Source organism: Tetrao urogallus, assembly GCF_951394365.1.
Source record: "Tetrao urogallus genome assembly, chromosome: 2".
NCBI lineage: Eukaryota > Metazoa > Chordata > Aves > Galliformes > Phasianidae > Tetrao > Tetrao urogallus.
In genome coordinates this window covers 18114614-18128395 of record NC_136814.1, presented here as the reverse complement: position 1 = coordinate 18128395, position 13782 = coordinate 18114614, and the positions used below count along the sequence as shown (strand labels likewise).

The following is a 13782-nucleotide window of genomic DNA, read 5'->3' as shown; positions in this document are numbered from 1 at the left end:
CAGCCCACCTCAACTGACCGCTGCTGTTCCGTGCTTGCTGGAATTACATGGGGAATCCGCTCTGTCTGCACTAGGCTGAGAGCAACGTGTTCATTTTAACATGAGATTAAAAAATAAAAAAGTAATAATTACATCTCAGAGCTGAAAGAAGGGAAGGTGTCATAAATGGAAATAAAAATCACAGATGTGAAGAAATACTATTAAACAATACTAGACTTGACGTTATTACACTGATTTTTTTTCTCTTCAGTAGCAATTTAACATTGTACTAGATGTAGGTTTTTCTTAACTTTTATTTTTCACCTTTATCATTGAATCTCAACCTTAACTTTGTTTTGAGGGATCCAAGTGAAGGCGAAGCCAGTGGCAGAACTGACACCTCAAGGTGAGGAGCCACTATTAATACTTCGCTCCTAGGTCTTCTGCATCATGGTTTAAGTGATTTCTTAAAGACTTTAAATCAGGATGTAAAATAGAATAGTGTTTAAGTAATCTGCGTTTTAAAAAATGTTGTGGATTTGGGGGGGAGGGGGCTATGGTGAGGTCCTTTACCCATCGTTCTTGCTTTTTTGTAAAGTACTTGCAAACCTCTATTCCTTTGAATAATTACGTCCTGATAGGAGTAAACCAGTCATTTAGACATCTAAAATCATGCTTTGGCTTCTAAATATTTCACGGTGTTTACTTTTGGTTTCAGTGGAAAATGTAACGTACTTTGTGTGTCTGTGTGTATAGATCTGTACACTAAATTTTTACAGTAGTTTGCATACTGTGTTAATTACTGGAACTACTGTTTGCCAGAAGTAAACACCCTACTGTGCCTGCTGAATGAATGCCACTTTGCACAGAGAAAAAAAAATAAGTGACATTCAGACAAAAAGGGTGGTGACTGCTAAGTGCTGACTCTGTATGGCAGCTGCCATGTACAAATCTGTAGATGGTGTATTAGTAGTAAAGCATTCCTTCACATGCTCATTTTCCAGCATATCTGCTCTTTTGCCATCTTCCAGCATTTAATTCTGCATTTTCGGTGTGCTTAGCGTAGTGCATAACTTTTTTTCTTTTTATGCTGTCTGAAGGACAGGCTTTGCAGTTTGCATTCTAAGCTGGTCAACTACAGAAAGTTTTTAGTTTTCAAAACGAGTCAGTGGACCCTTATCTTAAAAATAAATAAAATTAAATTAAAAAATCAATTTCTTAGCTGGATACAGTGTTTCGTACGCAGCACATTTTACCTTCATTAGAATCTATCACAGCTAGAATTCGACATGGTGAAGGAAAAGTCATTAAACATTCAAATGAAATTAAGTGTGAAGTTGCTTTCAGCTCTTGCTTTCATTCTCCAGCTTCCTCTACTTTTTGTCATCCTACATTGTCTTTTTTGGGCTAAAAGTTGTTTTAGATGTTAGCCCTGTCATGCTCTATCCTGTAGTATTGATGTGGTTCTTGGGAGATCACAAAGAATGTTAAATTTAACTGTTTGTTTTGGCTTCTCTCTGAGTAGCAATAAATTACAGGGTATTAAAGTGAGAAAAGCACCTTTCCCCCATCACTTTCAACCAGTGATGTATGGAGGAGGCATCAGGTATCGTACAGACCTGGGACGAGAACAGAAATTGTTGGCTGTGGAATTTTTCTAAAATAATCAGTGCTGTTTCTCAGTGTTGGCTGAGTGGTTTAGTAATCTACCAATAAGACATGCTTGTAATGAAGCACAAAATTCTGCTTCATCAGTTGAAATAGAGCATATCATTATATGGTCTCTGCACAGAGAGAGGTCAAAAATAGATGGAGGAGAAAAAAAAAGGGGGGGGGGGGGGGAGGGAAGAGAAAAGGTAGAGAAGTAGAGGGGAAATAAACTGAATGAATTGCAGGATGGGGTTACTTCTCTGCTGCTTTTACAGTATGGTTTATGCTTCAGGATTGTGTCCCTCAACTTCAGTTTTGTTGGTGTATGGCATGCTGCAGATCATGAAATCAGCAGAACTTCAATCATGCTTTTACATAGCTCCCACCTCCTTCGGAGCAGTATGGAGTTAACATGTGTCTGCAGTTACCATTACGTGTGTTGTCATCAGAAGGTTTTAGAACAGGGGTTTCCAAACTGGGTTTGCTTGTATGCCATCGTGGCAGCTGCACCAGCTCTGGTATCAGCTCCCAGTGCAGTGCTGTGCTGCACATGGATGCACGAGTGTTCAGACAGTAACGGTGTAACGCTTCAGGTCAGCTTGCACACGACTAACATAGCGTGTCAGCCGCAGTTTAGAAACCCTTGTTCAAAAACCGTGTTTCTCTTCTCTCTCTCGGTTGTGCTGCTTTCACTCCTAACTGTTCTGTATGCCGCTTCTTCCAGGAGCGTTTCTGGAGAGCCGAAAGACAGAGAGAAGGAGGATAGCAAAGATTCGAAGCCACGTTCCTTGCGGTTCACGTGGAGTATGAAGACCACTAGTTCTATGGACCCAAACGATATGATGAGAGAGATTCGGAAGGTGTTAGACGCTAATAACTGTGATTATGAACAAAAAGAGAGGTTTTTGCTCTTCTGTGTTCACGGTGATGCACGACAAGATAGCCTTGTTCAGTGGGAGATGGAAGTCTGCAAACTGCCGCGATTGTCACTCAATGGAGTTCGTTTCAAGAGAATATCTGGAACTTCTATTGCGTTTAAGAACATTGCATCCAAGATAGCAAACGAGCTTAAGCTGTAAAGAGAAATTGAATTTTTTGGGATCAGGGAAGATTCATACACGATCTACACTTTGAATGTACTGGTTACGCCTAACGTGATTGGCCTGTGAAACTCCCATGTAGAAATTGCCCTTATTGCAATAAGGTTATACATAGTTATTCAGAATTGTAAAGTTAAATCCAGTATGACCTATATTAAATAACTAGCTAAAGAAGTTATGTTCACATGTACAGGTAAGTATATAGAGCATTCTGTTCATTTTATGTTCATAGGGTTGTATAATAAAAAGATGACTGCTTAAATTCAGATCTTGTATAGTTGTCTAGATTTCTGCACAGAAATGTATGTTTGATGCTTTGAGTTGGAGAAGTTCTTCCCTATCATTTACATTTTTGGTGGTTTTTATAAGTCTTACCTCTATCATGCGTTTTTAGAAAAAAAAAAAAAAAAGAAAGAAAGAAAAAATTTGTGTCCTGAGTCAAATGCACAAATGTAGTTTTCACAACTGTAGCATGACCATTTTTATTTAAAGGTTGTTCATGATCTGAACCCAGAGTCGATGGATGAATTGGCTTTAGTTCCACACAAGACTGTTCCTGCTTATCTTTGGCTCTTACCTTGCTGTTGGACAGTGTTGAGTTGAAAGATACGAACATGTTTACAGTGTTGGCACTTACAGTTTAAAACCTTTGTTTTGCCTTGGGCTGGCTCAGAGCTGTGGGGGAACAGAATCCAGGCGTGATGTTTTGTCTGCAAATGATAGTGCTTGCTCCCGTGGCCCATTAACAAATGTAGCACCATAATGGAGAACTGCAATTATTTCACTTGAGTATCATGGTATAAAATATCACTCGTTTGCTGCCTTCCGAATGCTATAAATTCCATTTTATGGAAATACATTGGGACTGTTTAATAGCACAAGATGATCTGAAGTGTTGACCAATTGTGTAAGTTAATAATACCACCTCAGGAATTAGCTTGGCTTTTGGAATACATGCCCCCAAAGAGTACATGCAATTCCACGTACTATTTTACAGCTGAACATACATTGTTTATAACGATAAATTGTTGATTTATGCTTTGTGGTTGTACAGTTTGTTCCCATGTAACCTGTTTGTGTTTAATATTTTACCAGATTTCTTGTATTTATTCCACATCATTATGCCTGTAATGTGCAGCTTTGTAATTAGGCGTTTGCCTACAGAAAAGAAAAAGAAAAAAAAAAGCAAACCACATTTTTTTTTCCCTTCATAATTAATGATTATAAAGTATGTAAAACCACTAGTACTGGTACATTTTAATACTTGTTATTTTGTACTGAATTAACCATAGAGGTTGGTTGTGCAATGTTATTTAATGTCGTAATTACTGTAATATCAACATATGGGCCCCATCCGCACACTCTTGTGAAGAATAGAAAGTTCATTAAGAAATTGTCACTTTAAAAAATAAAAACTAAAAAAAAAAAAAGCTGTGGTAAACTCTGTAACCCGAAGTTAGAAGGCTGTAAGTGTAGTAAATGTGCCATTCAGGAATGGCTTCTTGACGAAGATGGACTTGACATGCTGTACTGTGATGTAGCTTTCCTCTGTAACAGTTATCAGTTATGTTCTGAAATGGACGTGTATTGTTGCCTTAGCAAAAGGATGGTGTCTGGAAAGAAAGAACTGTAGCCCCTTTTTTTTATCTGATGTTCATTGAAACAAAATCTGATGCAAGTCATCTTGATTCACTGGTGCACTCTATTAAAACTTACTTGAACAGTTCCATACTATAACGGTTGTCATTGGCCCTTTATACAAGTGCAGTAATTTCTGCAGGTAGCAACTCAGTCTAGAGGTCTCTGATGGCAGGTGTGCATTGTGTGTGGGTGTTCTGGTGTGAAGCCTTTGTGCTCTACGTGCTGTGAATTCAGCATTGATGTTGCATCAGTTCTGCGGTCTTATGGGTTCACTGGCACAGTACTTCTTGGAAATGGGTGGCCAAGAGCTTTCCAGAAGTTACTCAAAGATCCTGGGAAGGGATGGGTTGTGTGTCTGCTCAGCGTGCCCGTAAGTGTCCATGAAGGTTCATTTATCCTCAAAAATACACCACTAGAAAACAGCCATGAAATGAATCCAGCATCACAACTGAACTCTGTGCTGAAACAAAACTCTTGGCCTTCTTGAAAGGTTCATGTATGTAGGTCATACTCTGGGTGGTAGATTAAGTGCTTAGGATGGCTTCCTGCTTTACATGCTGTGTTTTCACAGGGCTGGCTTTGCCCCAGATTGTTACTGTTTCATGTAACAGAAGCTGTGTTGCTGCTCCATGGTACACAGATAATGTCTCAAGAGGCCAGAGGTTGTACCTGTTAGGTCAGCTCTCCCAAGAAACACAGTGCCCCAAAAAGCCCATTTAGTTTTTCAGAAGGGGAAGCAGAATGGTCTGTTAATGACGCTATTGCCTGTGACTGCCAGCAGGGTGAAATTGTGCTGGTTTCCAAATCCCGTTGAATGTGACCTTTTTTGTGCCCTGTTGGAAGAGAACGGCTGAGCTGTGAGCCAAGCTGTGCTCCCTGCGGCAAAGCCATGAAAAATGCCTCTGCGCAGGCACGATCTCAGTGCCAAAGCTGCACCCAAACACGTCCTTTGGTTTTCAGACTGACTTGTTACTGGCAGAGATAAGATGGCAATGGCCACAAGATGGACTTTTTCAGAACTGCTGGCTTTGTTGGTGAACAGCACGCAGTTTAATCATGGCAGTCAGTAGGATGCTGCATATCGAATCCTTTGGCGTGGCTTCAGCTTGCAGGGTCTGAAAGACAGTGAAGTGCCATGTCACGTTCTGCAGTTGTAGGAGAGGAGGGGGGTGTCCCAGCCCCTCAGACGGTTCAGCTCATTGGGCTGGGCATGGCATCCACCTCTGCCCTCGGAGCCTAGCCCTGTAAGTGAGGAACGGCACGGAGCTGTGTCGGGAAGGGCCGGGGAGGGTTAGGGAACGGTTCTGCCCCAGGGAACGGTGGGCACGGAGCGGTTTGCCCAGGGCAGTGGGCACAGCTCAGAGCTGCCGGAGTTCAGGGGGTGTTTGGACAGTGCTCTCAGACGTAGGGTTTGGATTTGGGGTGGCTCTGCCTGAAGCCTGGGGTTGGACTCGATGGTCCCCGTGGGTCCAGGAATATATAGGATCCTAGGAATCCTAGCAATATCGGTTCTAGGAATATATGCGATCGTGCGATGTTTCCCACAGTGACGGACTTGAACTTCAGGCGCCCGTTTCCCACCGTCTAGGGACTAGCCAAGCCAGGGGCGCAGGCGGGGAGCCGCGGGCTGAAAGCTCTGCTGCTCGCTGAGGAAATGCCCGGCTGAGGGCCGCCCCGGTGCGGGACAGCGGCCGCCTCCGGCCACACCTGTGAGGCGGCGACGGCGGAGGGAGCGGCGAGCGGCGAGTGGCGGCGCGGGACGGCACCATGACGGTGGGGCCGCGGCTGGGGGCCAAGGCGCGGAGCCGCTTCTCGCGGCGGGGACCCGGCGACGACCAGGTGCGCATCCTGCCCGGCGAGGACGAGGAGGCGGCGGCCGGAGCCCCGCGGCCGGAGCAGGAGCGGGAGGACGGAGCGGGCGGCAGGAAGGTGCGCTTCGCCCTCCTGCCCGACTCCTACCAGCCCCTGCGGCCGCCGCCCCCCTCCGGCAAGCGGCCCTACGGCAAGAGGCTGAGGAAGTACGGCAAGGTGAGGAGGGGGGGAGAACGCCGCGCTCCCAGCCCCGGAGCGGCGCCGAGCTCAGCCGTGGGACGGGCAGCGGCGTGCCTTCGCTTTGCCTTTCTTTCGGCCTCATTAGTTCCACACCGTTCGTTAGAGCTTCCAGCTCGTTAGCTTGGATTTCTGTTTGGCAGAAATGACGGAAAGAAAGCGCGGGGAGATTCCTCTAGCGCTCTGCATGCTTTCCAGGGACCCAGCGAAGGTCCCTCCGCAGCCGGCCGTGGGGCAGAGCTGGGGCCGGGCCGCCTCCGGGGAGTGCGGTGCTGGGCAGTGCGGCCGGCCAGTGCCGCCAGGGGAACGCGATTACTTCTCTCTGCTGTTCACTTACACACGTCTAGGCTGTGTGTCGGCACTCGTAGCAAGGAATAGTTGTTATGCCAGCAGGAAGGTCCTGTTTGGGGTCTGGAATGGCTTCCTACCTAAGAACACGGATGTCAGTACGAGAACAGGCATCCTACCGCGTTCCTAAAAAATATGGTGGTTTTCTTGAAGTCCAGCACCCAAAGAACGCCAGTTAGCTGGGCAAATCACTTACTATTGAAACTCGTAAGACTTCACTGTTGACCTCACAGTCACGAGCTGCCTCACAAGTTTTTCTGTTTTGTAAAGCAGAGGTGAACAGGAACCACTTATTTCAGTGTCCTGTGATGGATTCAGTATTTGCAGTTTCCAGCGTTGCTTTCCAAGTCGTGGGAAATGCACCTTAAACAGCAGCCTTGTAGCAGCCGAGCTTGCCATGCTGCACACGGAGCAGTCTGTGAACGTGGTTACATTGCAGGGGATTGTTTTTGCTCGGTGCTGCTGCTGTACAGATGCTGATAGCAGCCCCCAGGGCCTCTGTGTGCCACTCCTGTGGGCACGGCTTGGACTCGGTAGCACTGACATAGGGAACAGCCCATGAAGGCACCGGTGAGTGGGGGAGGTGCGTGGGTGAGGGGCAGACAAGGGACACAAAGTCACCGTGTGATACAGCAGGGCAGGGGTGAGCACAGCCCCACAAGTCCTCCTCCATCCCCCTCTGTTTTGCCATCCTAACTCCCTTCAGCTATGTTTCCAGAGCTGCACTGCAAATAGAGCAGCATTCAGCTGTGTGGCATTGCAGGTGATGGTTTTCCTGTGGCAGGATTGCCGTAATCTAGCTGTAAGAAATCTTAGGAATGTGACAGATAATGGATTTCACTGATGTCATGATGTGTATAAATATATCCTCTGCTGCAATGTTTTCTGCATCACAGGAGACATTTCTGACCTAGGCCCAAGCACCAACTCACAGTTGGGATTTCTTCCCAGGCTGAACCCGTTGTATTCATTCCCCAGTCATGAACACCCATGTGAACAACAACTAGAGAGAGATTTAAGTTAGCTCAGGTTTTACTTCTAATAATCTGTTCTCATGCAGTACACTTGAGTTCTGAAATACATATAGTGATCAACACGGGTCAAAACATTCTGTTTTGACTAAGAAGTCTTGTTGTGACACAAAATTTATGTGCTTTTAAGATACCAACATACTTAGGGCATGTGTTTGTGGGATACACATACTGGTTGTGAACTGAAATTGTTTTTATTCCCGAATAAAAGTCCAAATAAAGCCTCACTTCCTGCAGAGGCTGCATCCGCTCGGTGCAACCGTGCTCTGTGGGTGTGTATTTTTAGGTAAAAATAGACAGTAAAACAGCTCCATGCTGAAGCTCTCATCAGCTGTAGGAGAAGCCCGTTCTCTAGGTTGTGAACACTGCACATGAAGGCAGCTGTCAGAACAGTCTCCTGGGAAGCTCTTTTCCATTACCTGTCCTTTTCACCCCCCCCCCATTCCCTCACCTCTCCTGCAGAACGTCGGCAAAGCCCTGCAGAAAGGATGCCGCTACTTGGTGGTCGGCTTGCAAGGACTGGCAACAGCCTACACCGCTCCCTTCGGGGTGGCAGCACAGATGGCATCACTCGTCCGCTAGAGCACGGGGTGAGCGTGAGCCTTTCCCAGAAGACTGCAGCAATTTCGTCTCTCTTACCATTAAATCATCAGCCATGACTGCGTCTGAGAAACCTCTTGGACATGGACAGCCCCAACCCCATGCAGCACCTGGGCCCCGTATTCTTTTCTGCAGAACTCTCCAGCACCTTCCAACCTTTAAAATCAGATTGGGTTGCAAGGACAAGGAAGTGATTGTGGATTAACAGAGCTGAAGTTTGGAGTCGGGCATGTGTTGGTTTTCTAAAGCTACGTGTGGAGGGGAGCCAAGAACAGATGGGAAAGCAGGTAGATGAAGGAGAGAGGTGAAGAGAAGTAGATGGTGAAGGTGGTGGATGGGAGGTGGAGGAGACTGGAGTCTGATGGGAAGGAAATAGTCAAAACTATGGAGGAAACATGTAATGAGAGATAGGACAAGGAAGCCTTTGGTGTCCTACGTCCTTTTTTCTTTCTGAGATGGTTTAAGCCAGGAATGATCTCAAACTTCTGGGTATGAATTGACTGGGGAGACATGGTGGGCTTTGCTGCATCACTGTTGTTCAGCTCAAACATTGGAAATCATGAGCCCTTAGGTCTTAGCACTAGTTAAAAACCCAGGAAGGAAGTGAGGTGTTTGTCTGCTGATTTGGGGGCATTAAATGTTCGCTGTGATTAAAATGCTAAAGCTTTCCTCTGCTGCTGTAAAACCCCCCTGCTGGTTTTTATACACAGTTTTTATCTGGCATACCTGACTCCAGAAGCTGGAGCTTCAAAAAATGAACTTAAATAATTTTTTACAAAATACCAGCTGTATCTGAAAAAGCTGAATGCGCCATTTGGGGCAGCATGTTCTGCATAAGAGTGGGCCCACGTAACCTGCTGGCTCCACCTCCATTTCCGCGTGTGGAAGTTGCAGCCAATGTCAGTGCTGGATGGCTCAGCTCAGATGTGCGGATGGAGCCGCTTCCGTGTCACACCTCGAGGGACATCAATCTCCTGTTGATGGCACAGGAACAACTGTTCTTATGGGCCTTCAAAATTCTGTGAATTGATTTGGCTTTTTTTCCGATCAGTCTTTCATGGTAGCAGTGAATGATTTCCCTGCCAGCACTTTCTCTGTACTACAGATCTTCCTAGTTTTGATGGTTTGTTTATGTAATCAAGGAACTGGCGTCTTCTGGAAACAACTGCTGTTCATTTGTGTTCTTTGCCTTTTCTGAACAGAGTGGCACTGCGTGTCTTAGCACACTGCTGTATTTCTTCTAAATGTAGCAAATGGAACAAAGATGGATTTTTTTCCTGCTCTTTTCTATCCAAACAGTAAATAAAAGTATGTGATCCATGTGCTGTGATTATCTGTGTATGTAAGCGTGCACACAAGTGAGGAGCTTTTCAGCCGTGGCCCAAGAAGAAAGGGGAAGCTGCAGTGTAAACTTCCCTGTGTTGTTCTGCTGGTGGCCTTGGCCCCTCCTGTGGGACAGGGCTGTAGCCGGACAGCATGGAGACACTCAGGAAAGTCAAGGTGTAGTGAGCAGGCTGCAGAGGAGGGTGGTGACCTCTAGTTGTTTCTCTGTAGCTTTCTTGACCTCTGTTTGTCAGACCTGTCCTTCTGATGGAGTTGCTCAGCACAGAGCAGAGGAGCTGAAGGGAGGCCTGATGGTGGCTGCAGCTCCTCACAGGGAGTGGAGGGCAGCGTTGAGCTCTGCTCTGTGTGACAGCGACAGGACCCGAGGGAACAGCATGGAGCTGTGCCAGGGCAGGGGTAGCTGGGCGTGAGGGAAAGGATCTGCACCAGAGGGTGGTGGGCATGGCACCGATGCCAGAGTTCAAGGAGCATTTGGACGGTTCTCAGACATAGGGTTTGGATTTTGGGTGGTGCTATGCGGGGCCACTGGTTGATCTCAGTGATCCTTCTGAGTCCCTTCCAACTCATGGTATTCTATTCTGATTAATAAAGATATTAAACAGAACCGGTCCCAATATGGACCACTGAGGGACACCACTCATCACTGATGTCCACCCAGACACTGAGCCATTGACCACAACGCTCTGGTTCCCACCATCTATCCAGGACTCGTCTGTTTTCTCTGTGCATTGCACATCCATGTGTCCTCACAACAGAACGGTTGCTCCCTCATTGCACCACACAATCCAGCCCATTCAATGCAGGCACTTTCCACAAAAGTAAATATGAACTTTAGTTTGCAAACTGCTTGGCACAGCACTTGCCATTGACTTTTGTCTGCTGACCTATAGCCTCTGCTTGTATGGTGCAATGTTAAGGGAATAATAACCTTGTTGCCATCTATGTAGACTTAGAATGATTTGTAAACAGCCTGAAAAAAAAGTTTGGTGCTCCGTGTTGATGAGCAACCTGCTGAACAAACAGTGTCTTTAAAATAGGTCTGTAACAAAGAAAGAAAGAAGAAAAAGTAAGCAAGTAACTAGTTGCTATTGCTGTTGCTATAAAACAGCTGGTGATTCACGGAGGACTATTCCTCAAGATGAACTCTCTCTCACTGAGGTTACCAATTACAGTAAGCTAATTGGTGCTCCTTAGACAGTAATCCACTCCTCAGACGGCGCGGTGCATTTGTGAGGCCAAGCTGTGGTCTGAGGGCTTGCCCTCCCTTCCCCAGCCCAGCTCCAACAGCAGCACCCAGTCATGGGGTGCATGCAGAGGGCTGCAGTCGTGTCCAGCACAGCTGCGGGAGAGTTCAGCTGTGGGCACGGGCAGGCTGTTTCGTTGCCAGTGTTTTCCCTTCAGTCTTATTCTCCAAGCTCCTCTTAGCCTCTCAGAGGAATGCCAGTCCTCCTCATGGATATATGAGGATGGGATAGATGTTGCTGTTGGGGAAAGTTTGATTTCAAGGCCTGAATGCAGGCAAGCAGTTCCTTTGTACTTCTGCTTGCCATGGCAGCAAGCAGGTGTTGCTTTTCAGAGCCGTGCTGCAGTGTGTCTGGTTGCCTTCACACTTCCACTCATCATCATTTATGACACATGGCAGCGTGAATAAGCCCAGGAAGCTGGGTACAAGAGGAGCAGTCAGAAGGAGCCACCTTGCTCAAGCTTTTCTCAGAAATGGACTCCAGTCCCCCAACAGCCCAGCAAGTCGCTCTATGAACAAAATCCCTGGCTGATTCTAGCTGTGAATGATGGAGCAGAACGAAGCTCATTCCTGCTGTTTTTGCCAGAGCATTTAATTGCTGCTTCAGCCTCACAGCCCCGAGGAAATGGCAGTGGCCTCACAGCTATTGTCCTTTGTCCTGCTGTGAGGAAGCACTGTGGCACAACTGCCTGTGAAGTGCCGTGACCGGGGGAAGCCACACCACACCACATCATGCAGTGCTTGTGAGACTTTGCCAGCCACGGGCCAAGGTTCACCCCTTATGTGATGGGCTCGGGAGCAGGTCTGGTCAGCCTTCTCCTTTCTTTGCGTCCCAGGGGCCCTGTCCTCTTCTGAGACGAAACAGGTCCTAAAATCTGCGTTCAACGAGCTTTGGTAATAATTTTTCTTCAAGGAGCAATAGGGACCCTAAGGAGCATAATGGAGTTAATGGAGATAATGGAAGTGAATTCTCTCACCCTTGTCACTGCAGGAGGAGGTATCAGGCTGCCAGGGTGGTTTTGGGGTGAAGTCCAGGTTGAGCTCAGCAAGGGTGGTGCTCCTTCCTGGATCCTGCGTCACCAGTGAGGAGGGGCTCAGGGCTCTGGGCTTTGTTTAGCTGGAGGAGAGGAGAGAGGGACCTAATGGAGTTCTTCAGCACTGAAAAAGAGGTTGCCAACAAGATGCAGCCAGGCATCTGAGGTGCGCGTAGACAGTATGGACCATGGTCATCTGTTGAAATGAGGGAGTTTTCAGCCAGATACAAGAAGAAAAGATCACTAATGTGATAGTTCAGCTATCACATAGAAGAGGCTGCCCTAGAAGACTGGGGTCTCTATCCCAGGGGTCTTTCAAGGCATGACTGTACAAAGAGCAGAGAAACCCAGTACAAATGCAGCGCTGGTGCTGCTGCGAGCAGGAGTTGGACCAGAGACCTCCTGGCATCTCTCCCACTTCATGTTTACCTCCTGCATGGAGATGGAGAATTTTCACCACTCGCCATCCCTTGCTGAAACCACAGAATTAAACTTTGTTTCTGTTGATAGGGAAGGACTTGCAGAGATCTCAGGGCAAACTGCGCCAAGAAGTTTGGCCCTCAGCGAGGTTTCCTCTGAGCTGAGCAATGCTGGCTGAAAGGCAATTGTCCTTTAGTGCCATCTCCTGGGAAAAAGTCAGATTTCCACCCTTGTTAGCCTGGCTTATTGTTCTGCTTCAGCTCCTCCTGCTGAGTTTCCTGCCCTCCCCTCAGCTACTTTGCCAAGACATATCTTCAGGATGTTGGGCCTGGTGTTTTGAATCCGGAGTCTCTGTATCCTGTTTGCAATTGTTTCAAATGTAAAGACATGGAACACTGTTCTCTTTTTTTTTGTTGTTGCTGTTGTCGTTGTTGGTTTTGTTGCTGTTGTGTTTTCTTTTTTCCCTTCTACACCTAGAAATTTATTGTACTTCGCAATTCTTGGTGTGCCTTAAAAACCCTCATGAAGGTTGCTCCACTGAAGGAATTAGCCCTAGCCACTTGTTTCCTAATCTCGCCCTCTACTGGAGAGATCCCAGCTGCTTTCCACAGGAGGCGAGGTTCCGAGCACGGGAGGAAGGACCTGCCCCGGGAGCTGCCTTGTACCCCAGCTCCAGCTCTAGTGTGTAAGTAGCCCACATTGCTTCATCCTGGTCCAAAAATTTCCTCGGATTAACCGTTTCACCGCTGTCCTGGTCAATTTAAGGAGGCCAACGTTTAACATTTGACTGGAGGAATTTTCAATTAGACAATTTTCAGTCAATCTTCCTGTATGACCAGACGGAGGACAAAGCAGCCTACCGACCTGCCTGCCTTCTATACATTTACGGTTCTTTATGTAAGAAAAGCCACACAATTTTGACTCCATTAAAAGCCATCTCTCATTAATGAGCCTGTTTTTAATTCTATCGTTGCCAATTATTCTCCTGAGATTTTTTCCTACGTTAATTTCACTCAGCTCATTTCTAGTATATATATGACTCACTGAACTCTGATTTCCTCTCTTCTCTATGAAGGAATCTTTTGAATTTATTTTTTTGTTCTGACTTCAGAAGAAGGATGCAATTGGTGTGGGGGTACGATGTAAAATATTTTTTATCATACCTGTCTGAAATCAAAGTGGGATGACTGCATAACCAGCAGTGTCATCCCATCATCCCCACCTTTTGTGGAATTTGCAGAGGCACTGGAAAAATACCTGGCTTGTCTCTGGAGTGGGACAATTCATTCCTTCCTGGGGACAAACCCAACCTACACTTAGCTCTGCCCCAAGACCCTTTCTCC

The 13782-nt window shown here is 46.6% G+C and overlaps 2 protein-coding genes across 7 annotated transcripts in view; both read left to right on the top strand.

Annotated features, from left to right (window-relative positions):
- MARK1 (microtubule affinity regulating kinase 1) overlaps positions 1-2708 on the top strand; it is a gene marked incomplete at both ends in the record, with an annotated part of 53609 nt that extends 50901 nt beyond the window's left edge. For 4 of the 6 annotated variants that reach the window (XM_079550562.1, XM_079550561.1, XM_079550560.1 and 1 more), the window contains 2 exons: positions 341-385; positions 2354-2708. In XM_079550562.1, the coding sequence (XP_079406688.1) occupies positions 341-385; positions 2354-2708 (400 nt within the window). The remainder of the gene's footprint in view (positions 1-340; positions 386-2353) is intronic. The other 2 variants (XM_079550564.1, XM_079550563.1) reach the window with 1 other exon arrangement.
- Positions 2709-6137: 3429 nt separating this feature from the next.
- Positions 6138-8380, top strand: LOC306958530 (required for drug-induced death protein 1; the record flags this gene model as incomplete). The annotated part of the gene is made up of 2 exons (XM_079550065.1): positions 6138-6398; positions 8261-8380. The coding sequence occupies 2 exons, from the start codon at positions 6138-6140 to the stop codon at positions 8378-8380; spliced, it is 381 nt and encodes a 126-aa protein (XP_079406191.1).
- Positions 8381-13782: the final 5402 nt, after the last annotated feature.